The 19,844-nt window shown below is 43.8% G+C and overlaps 1 protein-coding gene across 2 annotated transcripts in view; it reads right to left on the minus strand.

Moving 5' to 3' along the window:
- col5a3a (collagen, type V, alpha 3a) overlaps positions 1-19,844 on the minus strand; it is a 42,916-nt gene that overhangs the window by 16,439 nt on the left and 6,633 nt on the right. Inside the window, exons 2-28 of one of the 2 annotated variants that reach the window (XM_084036487.1) lie at positions 18,303-18,470; positions 17,813-18,029; positions 17,293-17,455; positions 12,147-12,269; positions 10,111-10,530; positions 9,214-9,333; positions 8,993-9,109; positions 8,841-8,894; positions 8,707-8,748; positions 8,245-8,307; positions 7,491-7,565; positions 7,236-7,319; positions 7,016-7,072; positions 6,582-6,635; positions 6,353-6,406; positions 6,202-6,255; positions 5,626-5,679; positions 5,348-5,401; positions 4,774-4,818; positions 3,220-3,273; positions 2,997-3,041; positions 2,798-2,851; positions 2,298-2,342; positions 1,889-1,942; positions 1,051-1,095; positions 709-762; positions 57-101 (exon numbers count right to left, since the gene is read on the minus strand). In XM_084036487.1, coding sequence (XP_083892613.1) covers positions 57-101; positions 709-762; positions 1,051-1,095; positions 1,889-1,942; positions 2,298-2,342; positions 2,798-2,851; positions 2,997-3,041; positions 3,220-3,273; positions 4,774-4,818; positions 5,348-5,401; positions 5,626-5,679; positions 6,202-6,255; positions 6,353-6,406; positions 6,582-6,635; positions 7,016-7,072; positions 7,236-7,319; positions 7,491-7,565; positions 8,245-8,307; positions 8,707-8,748; positions 8,841-8,894; positions 8,993-9,109; positions 9,214-9,333; positions 10,111-10,530; positions 12,147-12,269; positions 17,293-17,455; positions 17,813-18,029; positions 18,303-18,470 — 2,414 coding nt within the window. The remainder of the gene's footprint in view (positions 1-56; positions 102-708; positions 763-1,050; positions 1,096-1,888; positions 1,943-2,297; positions 2,343-2,797; positions 2,852-2,996; positions 3,042-3,219; positions 3,274-4,773; positions 4,819-5,347; positions 5,402-5,625; positions 5,680-6,201; positions 6,256-6,352; positions 6,407-6,581; positions 6,636-7,015; positions 7,073-7,235; positions 7,320-7,490; positions 7,566-8,244; positions 8,308-8,706; positions 8,749-8,840; positions 8,895-8,992; positions 9,110-9,213; positions 9,334-10,110; positions 10,531-12,146; positions 12,270-17,292; positions 17,456-17,812; positions 18,030-18,302; positions 18,471-19,844) is intronic. The other variant, XM_084036488.1, reaches the window with a different exon arrangement.

Raw genomic sequence — 19,844 nt, forward strand, 5'->3', positions numbered from 1 at the left:
GAGAAACGGCATCATTCCATTTGAATTCATAAAGACTAACTATCTGTTTCACTCACCTTCTCTCCTTTGCTCCCCTTTATACCCCGAACTCCATCTGCTCCCTGTGAAAAATGGGGGGAAACACTTAATCCAACAAGAATCTAACATGACTCCCAAGTCGTCTCTATAGAAAAGACTGGACGTCACGTAGAAAATCGCTAGTTGCCTGCAGACATAACCGATCTTAGAAGTCCGTAATGAGTAAGTGTGTATTGATTTTTTCTCCTGACCTAACATTGCTCTGTTATTGAGTCGCTGTTGACCTTACATTCATGACGTACTGTGGGTTCCCAACAGTGTCAGAATTCCGCTAAATGATGTGGAGCCAAACTACCAGATACAATGCCACACAATGTGTGAATGTGACCAAAGCAAACACCGAGCAGAAAGCCATTTCACACACTCGGAGAAAATGGATTGCTCCACTTCTACACACATAGCTCTGCTCTATCTGACTCCGACATCTCTCCCATCCATCAAATGTCCTTCTTTCTGTTGTTAGCAGTCCCCTTGGGAACCGAGGAGCTTTCCCCCCACCTGTCACCTGTCAGTCAGAGACTTGAACAGCTTGTCTGTCACATGGTAGACATCCTAGCAAAATGAAACGTTGGAAGGAATAAACATCTCAGTGGACATAAAACCTCAGATCATGATGCGTTTATATCTCACCTTGACTCCACGGGTCCCTGGGTACCCAGCAGGCCCCTGAGAGCCTGGTAAACCCTTCATAAACACACAAATAATATGATTTAGTCTTAGAAAGGAGAAGACAGCATTAAGCTGACCATGAGTAACCATTGCACTCAATCACCGCATCCTATCCTTAATTGTCAATAAGCATTGCTTACGCTGATGACTGCATGCTTCTGACTCTTAATGAGCCGAGGCTCCTGCTCAATAAAGATGATGACATTCAAGCAACACAGTGATTACACTGATTTACTGACACGCAACAGATTGCAAGAACAACCATGATATTGCACTTTTAATATCTTGCTAGCAGTTACCCACTTGGATGCCTTTCTCTCCGGCGGGGCCCTCTCGTCCTGGGTGACCCTGAAACAGGAGGAATCAGATTGACTTAGCACGGCCACAAATACATCATTTACTTTCTCACTGATGGACATTTCCGAATGAAACCAACCAAAGAGGAAACGGCAGTGGCACCGGGAGAGAAGCACCGAATAAATACCAGTGTGTCACAAAGATTTGCAGAACAATCCAAGGATCATGAAGTGCAAGTCATTCAAATGTGTCTGACAATCTAAAATAATGAATGTTTAAAGATGAGAAAAGCCTCACTATTTAGAAGATTTTTTTTTTATCATTTCTTAAGTCATACTGCTTTGTCCCCCTACTGGCAGGCCACAGAAATTGTAGGTTGGCAAATGTTATCCTCTTGGCTAATTTAAATGAACTAACTATTGGGTTTGATTTATATAAACATAAACATGTGGATATATACACAGCTATTTGATTGTAGTAATTGTTGGAATAATATTACACAAGGTTTTATTTGATGTACTGGAGCAAAGCACCCTAGAGGCTAGCTACTCGAGGCTGGTAATCTGGGTCTAGTCCTCTTTCACTCATTATTATGTGACATGTATATTTTTACCCATACCCCTTACCCCGTTTCTTCTAGAAAATCAGTTGATGTTGTGGAGTTTTCATGCCGATGTCTTGACAATTGAGCACTGAGTTGGCTAATGAAGGTTGCAGCAGTAGGACCTCTATTTATGTGTGCAGTATACGCTGGATGTGCAATGGTATGCATGGAGGCATGCATGTTTGTTTGTGCATTTTAATATATATTTTATACACATTGTGTGTGTTTGTGTGTACTTACGGTAGGCCCATCAATGCCTGGTAGTCCTTGCATGCCTTGTTTCCCCTGCGGACCCTGCATAGGACGGAGACAGCTATGAATACTGAGCTTCACATATGACCTTAACTTGTGCCTAAGAGACCACATTGCTGCTCCTCTACCAAACATATAGTATTTATGACAAAGTCCACTTTTAATTTCCTTCATCAGTGTAGCATCATGAGGCCAAACCCAAAGGCCTTGTGTCTGATTTTCATGTGTGTGTTTATTGCGTATTGATTTCCTGTCTGGCCTTCTCTTGTCTGAATGGGAGCCAGACCTGGTTGGCTTGTGCTCTCCAGCTCGACTGGCCTTCCCCCGGGTATGTGATGACAGGGGTCACAAGGTCACAGCTTTAATTCTGAAATTAAGTGAGAGACATGCTATGTACCTTCTCTCCTGGCAATCCGATGGGACCCTGAGGACCAGTCAAGCCCTGGACCGGAACAAAGCATCAATCAGGTTAAGTGTTAGAAGACTAGGAGAAGACCGGGAGCTGAGGTTTTAGCTTGAGTCTGAGTGGATATGGTATCTGTGTACGTAGGAGTCGTGAGCAGAATGTGTGGAAGTCCTTGTGTTAGATGGAGGGTTGGAATGATTGGCGACATGCTGGAAAACTATAAATAAATATCAAACTAAAATATGCATAAAAACAGCCTTATATACATTTTGGTGTCATGCAATCGACTGTGAAAGGCTTTTATATGTACGAAAGGTCAAAGAATTGTCCAAACTTCTAGAAGAGCAAGTAATAGTAAAAATAGAACAGAAACAGCAAGTTTCTGTGCCACATATAGAAGTATGTCAAGTCATGTTAAATAAATGTAAAGGGTGTTTAATAAGTGAATGAACTCATAGCGACAGGGCAGGTATTCTGTGTTGGTGCAGTACCTGTACTCCTGGATTTCCCTGTTGACCTGGGGGCCCTATCTCTCCAGCTGGACCCTGAAGACAACAAACACTGATAGTCATACACTCTGCCTCCATGATTCTTGTCATGAACTCATCATCACATGACTGTAACAGTTTAATTAGAAGGTCAAACTTTTAAACATGTATTGCAGTAGGTGATGAAGGTAGCAGGACTGACCAGGCTGCCATCAGACCCTTGTACTCCATCAGTTCCAGAGATACCCTGACAAAATACAAGATTTCAGAAAACAATGGATGAAATGTACACGTTTGATGAAAAAGACTTCCTTGTTTATCTCCAGTGGCATATTAATAATTCCAGGCACCAGGGGACCTTTTTTATAGAGATGGAGAGACAGAATAGTTTGTGATCTTCAGCAATCAAGGAAATGTTGACTTACCGGCTGACCAGGTGGGCCGGGTGGCCCTCTTGGCCCAACAAGACCCCGAGAACCCTGGAGACAAAAGACAGCAAATAGTCAGCAGCTAACGCGCATTCATGATGAGATGGGGTGAGCGTGGAATACTAAATCAGAAATCACAACTAAGGAGGGATGGGGAGAGAGAGAGAGTGAAAAACAGAGAGAGGAAAATAATATATTTTTGGTGTGTGTGTGTGTGTGCGTGGGCGAATCTGGTGCTGTATGTGCTAGCCACGGAGAATGCACTAGCCTGTGTTTGCGTGAGTGTTTGTGTGCTCTGTTTTTGTCAGCCTCCCTCTTTGTAGGCTGGCCAAGCCACCTGTTCCAAAGCCACATCTGTGATCTCCAGGGAAGTGATTGATATGGAAATATAATCATTCAGGCCAGGATTTTATCTCTTTCCTCTCCGACTCTCTCTCTCTCTTTCCTCGCTCCATCTCTCTTATCTCTTTCACCACCAAACAAATTTCTGCCTCGTGTTTGTCTCTCGCTGCCTCACTTTTCCCATTGCTCCTCCTCTATCTCTCTCTCTCTCTCTCTCTCTCTCTCTCTCTCTCTCTCTCTCTCTCCTTTCCCATATCTTTGTAGTTTAACACAGTTTCCTAACATGTCTTATGGCACTCTTATTTCTTCCTACACTGGGTGATCCATTTGGAAGGACAGAACCCCGCTGAGCCCCAACCTCGCCTACTGGGAGACAGATAGTGTGTGAGTCATAACCAATCAACCAGTGTTCACCGCAGAGGTACGCAGAAAAACCCCACAGTTTCTTTGACAGTGTTCTCAGAATCCTTGCGGTTTCTCTACGATCCAGTGTTGCTTTGCAGGTAGAATCTCTACGACAGATTTTGAACATACATATTCTGAATGTTATGCCGTTTATATAATCTTGTCTCCAAGCTGCACGCTGTTGCCCAGTGACCTTTTCTCTCTTAATGCTACGGTGAACGCTGTGGCCATATTGCATTAATAAGTTTTGACCGTTGTTGTATTTTGTGTTTCTAAAGTTTTCTTCATGTGCAATATGAGCAGTAGATTTTGTACTTGTCTCCTTTCTTTAAGATTTTGCACAAGGAAAAGGGTTTTTGTGTTTTTGTATTTTTGATAACCGATAGCACAGAATCTATATTAAAGGGACAGTTAAAAAAAGTCCTTGCTTTTAAAGCTATTTATCAATGTTGATTTTTTTGGTGTAAGCAGCTTCATGTAGGAACTATGGTAGAAAGAAAATAGGTCCTACATGAAACGACTCAAAACAAGGTCTGTGAGTAACCCGGTTGATGATTTCAGTGAGGTTTTTTTTCCAAATGCATTTTTGGCACTTTGAGCACCAGAAGCCATGTGTCATCTAGGCCAATAATATTCAAGATAAGGCAGACTTCACTAGGGCCAAAATCTCCAACACTAGGCAACTCGCACCAAAATAACCTGAGTTAAGGTAAGTGTAAAAATTACTGTCCCTTTATGTATATTCTATGTAGACAAAAAATAAGCATTACATATAACATTAGGAGGGAGCAGTAGGTTACTCACGGGTTCGCCTGGTTGCCCTCTTGGCCCCACGGGTCCATCAGATCCCTAAATGAACAAAGACGGAAACAGATTCAACAAGTAAATCTCATGCACCTCTCGAAGTCAACCTCAGCAGTGGATACATTTATATCCCCGTAGACATAATCTGTGAAAATAGCTCATTAAAGAAATCCACTGCCTGACAGATAAGGCTCAACTATCTTCGAGCAAAGACTAATAGACTGCTCTCTCAAATTTCCCCCGGCCGCCTGCATGGATTGATACTATCTTGACAGAGCTTCTATCTTTCATATTTTCAATTCTAAGCCAGGATGCACTGCAAAGCTTTCATGTCTTTCGCGAACCTTGATACTGAATGAGCTCAGGCCAGCGTATCGTAATTAAATTCAAGAGTTTATGACTTCATTTCAGTAAAGAAGGGTTTTGATCTGTGGTGCTTTGCCTTCTAAATGGTTTGTAGAATTGATTCACTGATCTGGAAACATATTTTCCTTTTTAACCTCGCTTGATAGAAACATTAGGAAAAACAAAGCACTGCTGCAGGATGTATTTTCTAGGCTTTGTTTGCACTCACCTTTTCTCCTCCCTCTCCATCAGGCCCGTGAGGACCCGGCTTCCCTCTGTCCCCCTACAAGATAAAAGCATTAAGCCACAAGACTCAAAATATTTAGGACAGTTCTGTTTATAGCAGAGCGGAATCCAGCAGCTGCTTTTTAGTCATCATAGAAATCATAATAATCATGATCATAATGTGCAAACAAACATCTGATCAAATATTGATGCATGCCACATTAGTGCCCGATGACGAAATGAATCCAGTGACGCTGCTTTGAGATACCACATCTTACTCACTCTGTGTCCCTTGTTTCCTAGGAGACCTGGCAGGCCGTCAAAACCCCTGTCACCCTGAAAAAGTAACAGAGAAGCAAGTGCATTAAACCCTGAAACACACACATACGGTAATGTGTAAACATTAGCAGAATTGTGGTGAAAGTCTCCCCCGGCAGAGTCTCCCATCTGCTCTGAGTATGTGTCAGGGAGAGGGAGTTTTCAGATTAGCTGTAGGTCTGCTAAAATGCTGCTTTGACTGATAAAGACGCTGCTGTTCTGTGAAACTCGGCATCAAGGGAGTCGGATTTATTTGCTAAGCTCTTCCTGCAGCTGTTAGGTATTGAGTTGCCTTGTTGTCAATACATATAATACGCTGTGGGCTATAGTACTTTAAGGCTTACACTTGCAAGTAGAGGTAATTTGTTATCGTAAAACACCTTGCTGGCAAAAGACATATGGCGTTGTTGTGTTCATGGAACTGAATTAATGGTAACGAAACACCAATTTGGTCCAACATCTGGCAACATGGCATTCACACGGGAAAGCGATAAGGACGTAAATTAGTTGAGATTATCACTAGTGCAGTGAAGATGGTACCTTAGAGCCTGGTTCACCTGGAGCTCCACGGCCTCCGTCCACTCCCGAACGCCCCTACGAGATAAACAACCCAGTTGAAATAGGTTTTGCTTCAGTTAACCAGGCACAGTATGTTTTTAATACAACATGCAGATACATTTTCAGTACTCACCCTCTTTCCTGCCTTTCCTTTCATTCCTGGAGGGCCTAGCAACCCATGCGGTCCCTATTTGAGAAAGCAAGAGAGTATGACAAATGGAAAGATATGCAAAAAAAACAAATCAAAATTGAAAAATGTGGAAACAAAAGAAGGCAGGGGGACAAAGGGAAATTAACTATGTCATAAAAAATAGTGGTATGACGAATGCTAGTAGTGAGGTAAAAAGAATGTCTGGTCTTACGGGTCGGCCACTTTCTCCGCTGTCTCCTTTGGAACCAGTGTTACCTGGAAGTCCCTGGAAAATAAAAACAAGAATTCATTTAAGCATGGCATGATGCACAGGAGACTGGCGACCTGTCCATGGTCTACCCTGCCTTCGCCCAATGACAGCTCCCCCCCTGCGACCCTGAATACAGGATAAGCGGTAGACGATGGATGGATGATGCACAGGAGCAAATTTAGCACCAAGCAAACAAAAAAAATAAATAAAATGAGCCGAGAACAAACGAATCCACAAGCACTTTAAGCATATGAGCATGCACAATGATGAGGTTAGGGTGGGAGGGAGACAGTGGAGCTTGCGCCTGGTCAGGCAGAATGTGAAGTTGAGGTTAAAGGTTGCAGCAGCCCTTGAGGCATGATGCAAATTTGGTCGAGGTCAGAGGAGGGCCTTACCAGTGGACCTGGTCGCCCTGTTAGACCCAGTGGACCTGGAGGTCCCTTCATTGACAACTGAAAGAAAAACACAAATGGGTGGTTTATGTACCAGCACAGGGTACGTCTGACTTTCAATATGCAATGAATTGATTTTCATACAGCATATAATGACAATGTCAACACTGGTGTATAATATAGCATGATGACACCAAACTGTGGATTTTTCTGTCAAGTGTACCTGTGCCTGTTGCAGGATAGCCTGTGCTTGCGCCTCCTGGGGAGACACCACTGGTCCCTTCTGGGAATCCCCCCCATACTGGAACTGAAGGCAATGAAGACGAGAGTCAGTTCCCACTGCAGGATTCCCCAAATGTACATGAAGTTCAATCACACAGCCCCCCCTTGTGGTCATGCTACCACACCACATTGTGCCAAAAGTGTGCTGTGTGCGTGTTTGTTGTTTGTGTGTGAGCATGCGTGGGGAAGGTCTTACTGGTAGCATCAACAGGGTTCCTGGAGGACCTGGGATCCCATCAACCCCAGCAAGACCAGGAAGTCCTGGAGGACCCTGAAAAGAGGTCGGGGAAAGGGATAAACATCGGCTACTGTGTGTGTGTGTGTGTGTGTGTGTGTGTGTGTGTGTGTGTGTGTGTGTGTGTGTGTGTGTGTGTGTGTGTGTGTGTGTGTGTGTGTGTGTGTGTGTGTGTGTGTGTGTGTGTGTGTGTGTGGGTCTGCGCAGACAAAAGAAAAAAAAAAACAGAAAACAGCCCTACTATCTAATCACAGTAACCTTTGATCTATTTCCACAGGGCATGTCTCACACACACACACAGAGCGACACACACACCCTTTATCTTACCATTATAACAAGTAATTAAATGCAGCATTTGGTCATTATGATTCCTTTCATCAGATTACTGTTAAAGTTATCTGATAAGTATTCAAATTGGTAACATACATTCCTCTGTTGATGCAATTTGTGTAGATCAAGGTTAATTTACAGAGGCAGACGTATTTTTCCCACATCAAGCATTGAATATCTACAGGATGCCCCCATAAGTTCCATTGTGATGAATCTTGGACTTATTCGAGCACACACAAAATAAAACCAGGTCAAACATGTGTGAGTCAACATCCGTCCCTGAAGAACAGCAGGTTCAGTTCAGGACTGTTTCAATTTGAGATGAATGAACCCACTGCTCTGTCCCACAGGTGAAGGGGTCAAACTGGGGTCAAGACACACTCACCAATTCACCAGGATCTCCCCTGGGACCTGGAGGGCCTGTTGGTCCAGCTGGGCCAGTGAGCCCCTGTAAAGGAAACATGCATAGCACTCAAACGAACTTCAAGAACACAGCCATATTGTGGCTTAGTTTTGAACAAATTAATAATCATCTTCTACATGATATTTTTATTTCTGTATGTTGTTTTGCATCAAAAATACTCTGCAAAATATTATAAAACTCTCACAGAGTGGGATCTTGTATTGGATTATAGTGCAGGGTGTTTTTGATGGGTGGTCTCTCCTGAAAACCCTGTTTCCTATTCCAAATACACCACATTGCATCCTGATGGCTAGAATCCAAAATTCTCAACATTTTGTACCGCATCTGGAGAGTTCCTGCTTATTTTACATTATTCCACATCCTGTGTAATTGCACTATCCATATTTCCATTTCCCTCTATGTTCAGGCAGCTAATAGGCTTACCTGTGGCCCTGCAGGACCTGGGGGTCCTTCCACTGATGTGCCCTAGAAGCAAGCACAGACAGAATGAAATACACATTTGGAGAGGATCGCCTCATTCCCGTGCTCAGTTACATGAAATGTCACTAGCAGCTCACCGGCTCCATAATAGCTGGCTCTCCCTTCTGTCCCTTCTCTGCTCTGAGACCGACCTGAGGAGGAGAAACGGGTCAGTAGATGTGGATCCCTTCGAAATCAGTTGACACGGGTAATTAGAGACGTGACCACTCACTTCATGCATGAAATTTACCTCTCCATCCCACGTCTCCGCTCTCTCCCGCTCTGCAAATTCAAAGCCGTCGTCGTATGTCTCATACTCTTCATACTCTGACTCTGTGACATTCTTGTAATCTCCATATTCAAGAATCTGTTAGGGAATGAAAAAAAACAGCTGATGTAGTGCACATCAAAATACACTCAGTGTTTTTGTACAGAGGTGAAGACTTGCATTTACATTTGCATTTGACCTACCTCATATTCAGTAACGTTCGGGGCCAATGTTACCGTGGAAACTGAAGCATCATCATAGAGGTCTCTGTAAAGGTCATCTCCATGCTCTTCTATCACTGGCTTCTGCACTGGCCTGTCCTCCTGCAGGCCGACACACGGGCTCAAATGAGTCATAAAGATGAACCAGGGGACACTGAGCTTTTCTCATTAGCAGCCGGCGCTTCCAAGTAAAGGTGCGTGTTGCAGTGCATGATAAGAAGGTTAGCAAAACAGGTGGATTTTATGGGAATAAGTTTACAGCTGTGCAGTTAATTACAATGCTGGAGTGTAATTAGCTGATGGATTACATCAGGTTGTTGTGGCAGCGAGGCATAGATTGCAATAGCTTCAGAAACGGCATGAGCATGAAAAAATGAGTTTACTTGGCAAATAATAAACATGAAGGAGACATAAACATTCCTTGTTTGTTGCAGTTGGAAGTTACAATTGAATTATGGTTAGCGCATATTCATAATTCAAAAGATTTCGATGAGATCTGAGCATTCACATTGAATGAACTGCAAACCAAATAGTCGTTCTCTTTGTTGCCATATGGGATGATGTATAGTGTATGTACCATGCATACCAGGCTTTTAGACGTGGTATACATTTACAGCATGTTCTAATACAATAGCACACACGCAGGCACAAGTCGTACAGCGAGATCATCCAAATGTTCTCATTTAAGATGCCTCCATGTTTTCTGGTAGAGGTGCAGTAGAGGTGATGATTAGGATTGTGCTGGTTAGTGGTGGTGCTAAGCAACGGGAGAAGAAAGGTGCTCTCTATGGTTAGGAGGCATTAGGGAAGTGATCGGTTAGAACTGCAAGTGGCAAGAAGGCGATGGGGTGGAGGGCATCTACAAGTGAACTTGTCTACCTCCTCGTCAATCTTTGATTCAGGCAAATCACTGGGCGCCACAGTGGGGGGCTCAGTTGTCGAGTCAGGTTCATGGGTGGGCATCTCCATGAGGGTCTTGTCGAACACTTCACTGGAGATGGCAGTTTCTGGGGTGCTCTTAATTTCTGGCAACTCCGTGGGCTGAAATGGTTCTTGGGATAGATACTCAGGCAGTGTTGTGGACACTCTGAGGAAGCCATCCTCGAGACCCTCCTCTTCATGTTTTTTCTTTCTTGATTGCTTCTTGCCCTTGCCCTTACCCTTGCCTTTGCGTTTGCCCTCAGAGCCCTTATCCCTCTTCTTTTTATTCTTTTTGCCTTTCCGGTTCTTTTTGGAGTGCTCCTTTGGTTCATCGGGCTGGTTACTTTGCATCAGGGCATCAGACCCAAGTTGGGAGTTCTTTTATGTAAAAGGGTATGCAAGAAGAGGGCACAAGTGGAGGATGGAGGGAAAAAACAAACACTGTTGTAAATTACAATAAAATAACGGAATTAGCCCTAAACAGTAGAGTAATGCATACAGGTCCTGTAGGTGTTTGACCCTGTAAGGGTGTCACACTTAAAAGGCCAAACACCTACTTCCCATTGAGCTGGCAACCTAAAGCAAACATGAAATGAGAAGGGACAAACACATCTAGAGTTGTTTCCTTTTAATGCCTTGCTGGAAACATATTTGCTGGAGTGGTCAGGGGTCACTCTGTCTGTGATCCTAAAGAGGTGCTAGTTCTTAGTGTGCTCAAGCCAGCGAGCAAATATGGGTTGTGTCATCCTCCAGAGTGATGTCCATTGCATGTCAGTGATATGGATGGCCTGTGCCTGAAAATGCTGCTGGAGGCCCAGGCTGAGAAAGGCATCAGTGACGTGATTTAGATCCACTTGTAAACAAGGTCAGTGTGTAAGGGAGAATGATGGGAAGTAGGTCAGCAGGCTGACAGATGTTGATATGTTCTGGATTCAGAGCTCATTGCTCAGCTGTAGTTCTTTTAAAGCCAGCTGGATGGCTATCAAGATGGCCCCACACTACCATTAAAGAGCCATCTCTGGAGCATAATCAACGACCAGACACACACACATTTGCATGCAGACACAAATTCCAAGTTACGAATGCACTCACACGAGTGTGCACGCATATGAGTTTATGCATATTGCTATAAATGTGTGTTCCTTGAAGCCCAGCCACACATACGCCTGCATCTCTCTGCCTCTCTCCATCTCGCTGCTTCCTTCCTCCTTATCTCTATCTTTCACACACCACCAAAGAAATACACAGTAATTCATATCCATGATTGATTCAATTTTTTATGCACGCCTTGAGGAGGGAAAGAGCTATTATATCATGCTTGAGTTATAGGCTTCTAGCTCTGTGTGTGTGTGTGTGTGTGTGTGTGTGTGTGTGTGTGTGTGTGTGTGTGTGTGTGTGTGTGTGTGTGTGTGTGTGTGTGTGTGTGTGTGTGTGTGTGTGTGTGTGTGTGTGTGTGTGTGAGAGAGAGAGAGCGCCTGACCTTAAGAATGCTCCATTGCTGGCTGCATTTGAAAGGAGACACTTCTCCATTGACTGATGGTCTATTCAGTCTTAATCTCTCCAGTTCTTTTTGCAAGCACTCAGTACGTTTGCACTGTACTCTGACCTCTTCTTGGCTCTGGCTGTTGGCCACTTGTAAATCATATCTTAGGGACACATAGCTCTATTGATAGGCATGCTTGAGCTCCTTTTACTGGTTGGCTGCGAAGCAACAGCTTCTGCAAGCCCACTGTAGCAGCCAGGAGGACATGATAGTGTAACATGAGAGCTAAAAGTAGAAGCTCATCATATTTCTTAGAATATATTATAAAAACACATTTTGAAACCATAGAATGAATTGACATATATACGTACATGTATGTGCCATGTGCCTGCAGCTGATTAAAGGGACCTAAAGCTGTTCTCCATCGTATCAGCTGTCGAAGAACTGTACAAAGATTTGCATGTTGTTTTTTTTCCAGTAGGCATTTCCCCCTGCTGGTGGCAGTACTGACCTCCTGCAGGACCCGGGATTTGCTGTTGTAGGGCAAAGCAGAGTCGCAGTCTGGTATGTAGTTTACACAGTAGCTGGCAGCGGCCTGGGGGTCCTCCAGAATCAATAGTTGCTGAATTTCTCCCTGAAATACACCAGAAAGCAGACAAGACAAGTGTCACGTTAGAGTGCCATCGAACAGGAGAAGCACAATCCTCTCAATGGAGCGCCGACGGAAACATACAGCAGCTGCTATTCTGCACAGTGAGGAGAAACCTGTAACTACACCCCGGACACTATGAGACTGGCTTCATACCTAGATGTAAAGCCGTGTTTACAGTAGTAGCACCATCACATTTTCAATACTACTCTGACTCTTGCTTTTTTTTATGTTCCCATAACTCCCGCAGGGGCCTGATTGTGTACACGAAACAGTCAAATAGCTCTCTCTCACCCCCCTGTCAGGACCTTTCACTTCCCCACCCCACCCTGGAGGCAAAACCAGTGTGTGTCCACAAACATGCACAGAGACGCCACTACTGGACCCTGCAGCTATAAGCCCAGAGCCTCTGTTAGCTTCAATGACCTTACACTCAACACTACTCTCTACATTACATTATTACATCAATGCTTTGTAGTGCTGAGATAATTAGTGTAACTGACATACGGTATTAAAGCACACAATTGTTAAGTAAAAATACCAAACACAGTGGTTCACAGTATACAACCTGATAATGAATAAAGGAATACAGTCAAAAGATCAACTGATTGTGAAAATCACAGAGTGTTACATCTCTGAGACAGAAAGCAATTCAATAAAACAAAATGCAGGCAGCCCCATGGGGCGGTGTTTGACAACGTTTAGATTACATTAGTGATAAGAATCAATGTAACTGGCAGGCCGTTGCAAACGTATTGCCGGGTGAAATGTTATCTGGGGACAACTGGGCAGCCATTTGCGATAAATCAAACCGGATTAACTGCTTGATGTTGTGGTAATTATAGTCCCATTGTAATCTCTTTAATTAGGCTTTAGTGGCCAGAGGTGAAATAAATCAAAACATATCGCTCCTACGTTACCAGCCGCCAGCTCATACATCTTCTAATATAGCTCATGCCTTATCAGCTATTCAAGTCTATGCTAAATCTTGATCACCATTCAGAAAACTGTAAACCTAGGAATGACCGTACATTATGCCTTAACTTATAATATCAAACACGAAAGGAGTTGTTATCCACTTCTCCCTTCCTGTTTTAGCCAGTGTCAAACAAGGGAAATGATTGCACTCTTAGGTGAGAGACTGAGAAGGAGTGAGAGAGAAAGGCAACAGGGAGTTAATCCAATCTCAATTCGAGATCAAAGGCAACACTTTCACCGAGACGTTTTCCTGTTTTTCTTGCCTAGCAGGGACTCTCTCCTCTAGAAACACACAGCGAGTAAAGTGTTGCCCAAAAGTGTTGCCATTCTCCATTTGGGAGGTTGCGAAACATCTGAAGAGGAGTTGTGAGGACATCCTGAAAACGAACGCACCTCGGCTGAATCCATACATTTCTGATGGCTCGTCAAAAACACATCCTGCACGAGGCCATACTGTTCATTAAAGTTTGAGAGTGACCCCTTTGTTTTCCCCGTCTGCAATAAGGTGTCTGGTGCTGTTTAGCCAACAGTCATACTGCTTCACCAGATCACAGGCTAAGGTTGTCTCATTTCAATCTCAAAAAAACAAAACAAAAACTCGAGTTCTTGTATGAATCACGACCTCGTGTGGGTGAAGAAGGAACAAGCTAACTGTAATGCAACAGCATGTTGATGCTCCTCATTTTATTAAAGTGCAACAGATGTTCCTGACTAACCAAAAACATCTGACCACCATCAGACATAAGTAACCGAGGCAAAATGTGAGCACTCAAACAGACCTTGAACGATTTAATGTGCTTCTCCGATGTCGTGTGGTAAATTGATGGGGTTTTTAAGTCTTCAGATAAAGCTGCCCTTTAATGATATGCTTGACAGGTCTTGGTTTCAACATGCATGTTACAATCAGACAGAAACAGCTCATTTCCAGTGCTAATCAAGACGGAAAGGACCTGAATTTCCTCACAAATAAACGCTGGGCTGGATCTTATCAGAGCAGTCAGTTTGTTGGGAGTCCCATGCACGGGGCACACAGCACCCAAAGAGCACAACCAGTCTTATGGACAGTTATATGTTTACTTAACTCTGCAAATGTGAGCGTTGAGTTTGAACACCAAACTTGTGTTGTCATTTGTAGTGCAATCTGGAAGCAATAGAGACATTAGTGGCTAACCACGGTCCCCATGCTCCCACGCTGAGCTCCCACGCTGGGAGAACTGGGCCGGAACACTGGCCTCCTCCCCCAGAACCAGGGCCTGGGAACAGAGGCCCAGAGGTCAGCCTGCTTAATCTCTCCTCCCCTGGTACCAGCCTCACCCGAGGTGTACACTGATGCTTAGGCATGCACAGCCAGACGTACATAACTGTGAATGACTACTGTAAATGCACATACTAAAAGTCATATTTTACACACAGATATCAATGGGAAAACAATTGGGTTATTTGAGTATTTTTCCCTCATTCCGCAGAAGGCAAGATATTAAGACTAGATTTTAGATTCAATTAAGTGCAAAGTTGAATACACAAGACCACAATGACCCCAAACAATACATGGATTAGACGAAAGGATGGATCTGAGTGGTTTTAGTCATCACCACAAATGATCCCCACACAAAGGATGATGAATAAGGGCATGGGAGTGTTTTTTGGAGTAAGGCCAAAGATGAAATTGTCTCCATTGCTCCTGAAAAGGGAAATTTATGGATGAGGAGACATTTCCTAACTGAAGTGGGAAGGGCAGGGACGGAGCAGAGAGTAACGTATGGCATGGGCGGGGCCACTGAGGTTGAAGTGAGGTCATAGGGAAGGTTCGGAAGGTAGTTATTGACTACACACGCACAAGCCAAAGGCAGTAGGTGTTTACTTGTCAGCACCAGGGACATCTGGTTTTCTCCTGGTGAAAGTGAAGAAGGCCGTGGTTAAGCTATTAGGGGCTGATAACACCCCTCCTTCTACTTTCTATTAGTCCCAACCCATCCGTTATGCTCGTTCACGTTGGAGTGTCCCAATTCTTGTTGTGATAGAGTGGCAGGGTTAAGTGTTAGGACAGCATTGTTTTAAGGCTGACTTGTGCATCAAAGTCTTGTGTTCCACATATTTCTATCTCATACCCCGTTGATGCCATGTGACGACCAAAATTTAAATATAGTCCAGCAGCGAAGGAACTGGACTTAAGCGGACCACTCCTTTTGCAGGGTAAGAGCACAGGTTGCTAGCCACTATTCTGTCATTCAAGTCATTACATTTCATGAGTAAAGATTCCAACCAGAACCACTCATAATGCTGTTCCAAGGGGCGCTCAAATGAGGGTTAAGGGTATAACTAAGAAACGGGATTGGCCCTTTAAGTTAAATAGTTAGTTACCTTACTAAGCTGTAGGGTATTCTTGGGGCGCTGAGGGGACAGAAACTAGATTGTACCTTATACCTCTGTCTGTCTTTCCTTTTCTTTCTTGCTCTTTTGCTGAGCAGACAGCCCCTCGAGGGCATGGCAGGGGGAAGGGGCTTGAGCTGATCTCTATTTCATGCTGTGGGCGAGAGATTTAGAGCGGAGCCTCATTGGGAATGACAATGGAGCAGGGGTTGCATATTGTCATGGGAAGCACAGAGAATGACTTATGACAATAAAGGTTACTGCAGAGAAAACGAGGAATTGGATCTACTCCCAGAGGAGCTTAGTTTGAATCATCTTGCTCCTCCATGTTTTTTCCAGAATATTGATGTACATGTGGGTTTATTTTTCTAATGTTCTTAACTAAAGAAATGTACCTCAACTTCAAAAGTGATCTGATTATTTTAAGTAGACGCAATTAGGAATCACTTCAGCAGTAACTTTATCTCTGGTGCACGTTTGTACAAGAAAAAGAAGCACTTTTTTTTCCTGCAAAGACGTGACCAAACAACAGATACTCACAGTCAAGCATGTTCCTATTCTGAATGCACAGCTGGCCATTCAGGCTCACATCAACACATCTATAGCCGGCAGATCCATACTGACAAGTCCAAAAAGCAAAGAGAATGTGTAATTTCCCTGCTTTGCGATGGAAATGGTGAGGCTGGGCATGTCTGAACAGCCTGTCCCCTCCTTCCCACTCCCCCACCAAACACCTCTTTTCCTCTGCATTGCTTTGTTCTTGCATCACTTGATTGACAGGAGACCCCTGTCAACCCCATACTCCCTTGATGGGATCTTCCCTTTGAAATATTTTCTTAAGTAGCTTTAAACAATTTATATTCTGCTTATTCTGCCACTTACAAGACACAAATCTATCACACTATATAGCTCATATACAATACAATGTATACGATGTATTGTATATGGTAATGCATTCAAGTTATAGGATAAGTCAATATCTCAGTTCTTGACCATTGAACTCTGTCTCCTACAAAACACAACTAAATTGCACTTTCAATTACGTTTTGAGGGAAATGTAATTTTAGGAGAGTGGACTGCATGTATTTCCAAAAGTATCTGTTTTAAATCTTGGCAAGAGAAACAAAGTGGATATGAGCAATGCTTTTCCATTGGTGACGCATGAAGAGGTTATCTAATCCGATCAACAAACCATCCAAATCCTCATCACTTTGTCCGATAGAATAGAAATGTTCAACTCAGCAGCAGTGTGGATAAAACACAATGAATTTGATTAAATGTGACATAGTGTGAGAAGCAGAGGGAGAGTGAGAATTTTAAAAAGTCCTGCAAACAAAACAATGTCATCAGGATGTGCCCCTACATCACTTTGACAGATTACTCAGCTAATATGCTAATATTACATATTACCCTCTTGAAAGAAGTCTGCTGTGATTAAACATGTATACTTAGTAACACATAGTTGACATATTACTGAAGCTCCTACACTACCTTCTGCTCTCCTACACACTTGCTGGCAACTGCATTGCTCAGTTCATGCGTTCAAATGTGTTAGTCCTCTTAGTTACTTCCTATTTAGACTTTTGGCTACATGTAATGAAAATAGGAACATTTAAGAGTATGACGCCAGTCAGGCTCCCATACTTTGATCATTTCCTACCTCAAACACATCGTCGTCCAGCAGCCGTGTCCCAAACACTGTGATGCCGTCTGTGCTGACAGCAGCATTGTCCCCTCGCAGCAGATCCAGAGTCTCTACCCACCGACAGTCCAGGTAGAGGGTCACAGACTTGCCCTGCACACTGTAGGCTATCCTATGCCATCTGAAAGAACAAAAATATTGTGTTGCCGAATCAGCAATGCAAAGAACTGTTTCACACCTCTTTTGAGTCGAGCACAACTGAAGTGCCTTTGAGCCTGAGGATGTGAAGGAATGTAACAATTCAAATCATGGAAGCGAGCGCCCCACAAGCATCTTTTGCCGTTACGGTCACCCAAGGTCAAGCACGTGGGCTAAGTTGTGTCAATGAGGCCAACATCAACAGTTAATAATAGATTACACACTGCTGGTGGATCTGATGTATTGATCACACATGACAGATCCAGTGTGCTGTCAAATAAACAGAAAGGGAATTATGATCTGCTCTAATGGAGACGTTATAGGATCTCAAACTACCCACTTTCCATCAGCCAGGTTGGCCTTGTTGAAGACGGGATACTTTTCTGGTGTGGGCTGCCCATGCTGGTCCTCATACAGAAAGACGGGCGAGCGGCCAACTTGGAGCCCCAGCTGCTGCACCCCCTGGTCATCATACACTGAAAGCAGGAAGAACTGGGAGCCCTTTTTAGCTCGCAATGTAGCCATCGCTGAGAAATTCTCAGGGAATGTGGTTGAATCTGGGTGGAGAGGAGAGGAGCTGTTACAAGAGAGAGCACAGCAGGGAGCACATCTCTTTTTTTGACATGCAGGCACCACCCGCTGCCAGTGAGACCTGAGTAAAGATAATAATGAGGAAAAATACTGCCTGTCAAAGCAGTAAGTAGAGTAAAGGGAGTTTAAATCTCCAGATCTATTAAGGTTGTATTGGGGGATGAATCCCTCACAAATGTGACACATTGGAAGGCTTGTAGGCATTTTTAGAAATCTTCACTGGAAAGAAATTCCCCTACCAGGGAAGAGCTGTTGTGTGGGGGCGCTGAGCTGGATCTTTTTGTCAATCTTGTAGGCAAGGTCCATCTCCTCCAAGCCCCTCCTGCTGGTGCAGAGTCCAGCCGCCAAGGACACCCCCTCCATGTTCTCTGACAGATCCAGCACTTTCAGGACATCAATGGGATCAGCTGCAAAGGGGAAGAAAGGACACAAATGAACCATCTGTCTATTTTCCTCGAGCAGATAGAGAAGAAATGTTCTGGCTTATTCCACGTTATGCTCCCAGACTGTAGCTAATTACATTGCTTTAAAGAAGATATTGTCTACATGCTTTAAAATAAAAAAGCTTTGTGTTTTTTTCTGCATGGAAAACCATAAAAACGACTTATGGTGAGGTGAAACCCATGTCAGATTGCGGCAGCATGCTTTTATTTTCATGTCAGTGTAACCATTAAACCAGTGTGACAGCACTTTGTTGTCTGGCTCAGTTAAGTGCTGGTTGTTACCGAGCTGAAGAGCAGGGTTTAGTGTAGCTGGAGGCTTCCTGCTTCCTCGGAGTCGGAAGAGACGGGCTGCTCTGAGATGTGGCGGCAGGTGGCCAGGCTTCTGTGGGTGTTATTATGGGATAGGGGTGGTACACAGCCGAACCCATAATCCTACTGCAGCACACCTGACAGCTGACACCTGCACGCTTGCTCACCCAGCAACAATATGTCCGCATCACATTTATCGCAATCTGAACACTTCATGGCACAAATAATCGGTGATTCATACATTCTAGCTGCTAAAACATCTGTCCTAAAATATCAGTTTGTATGAGACTTTTTTTCCCCCCGAAGAAAAAAGAAAAGAAACAATTCTATCAATGGGGTGAGATTGTTTTGTTTATTCTCCATGCAACTCCCCCCGTTTCAGGTCTTCGTGGAAACGACAGAATAAGGCCAAGTGCTGTGATACTGTCGAGAGATGGTATTTCCATGAAAACAAGTTGACTTTAATCACAGACGGGAGCACTGCTCTCATGATTTGTTAAGATTGGGGATTTTTTAGATGAACAAGTGCATCTGTAGATATGAGGCTTCTCCCGCTGTTTGCTCTCTCATTACAATGAGTCTGCGCTTTTCTTTGCAAGCCGCTGGTCATATTATCAGATGGTCTGTTGATTAACTGCTGCCGTGAGCATTAGCCAGGATCAGAGTTTTTGTGTGCTGCCAGCCCTCTCACCAGCTGCTAGAGAGAGCCTGTTCAGGGGAACTCAGCACTTTGCATTCCAGGCATCTGAAATGAGGACCCTAAACCCAAATTGCCTCCTGTAGCACTTGCTGCTCATACAGAGCTGTTCTCTTATTCGCCTTGTTAATTAAACATGAGGAGAGAGTACTCTGTTGCCCAGACATCGCTTGCGGAAATAACACAATGTTAAATTTTATGGCATTATTTATTTGCAAAGCAGAAGCCATTTATTCCAAGCAGCTTTGAGAGCTCGCCCTCGCAGTCCCTTAGCATTGGTAGCAGGGCTGTAAATACACTAAGCTGTGAATTACAGCTAGGCTCCAACAATG

This window comes from Eutrigla gurnardus (assembly GCF_963514095.1).
Source record: "Eutrigla gurnardus genome assembly, chromosome: 20".
Classification (NCBI taxonomy): Eukaryota; Metazoa; Chordata; class Actinopteri; order Perciformes; family Triglidae; genus Eutrigla; species Eutrigla gurnardus.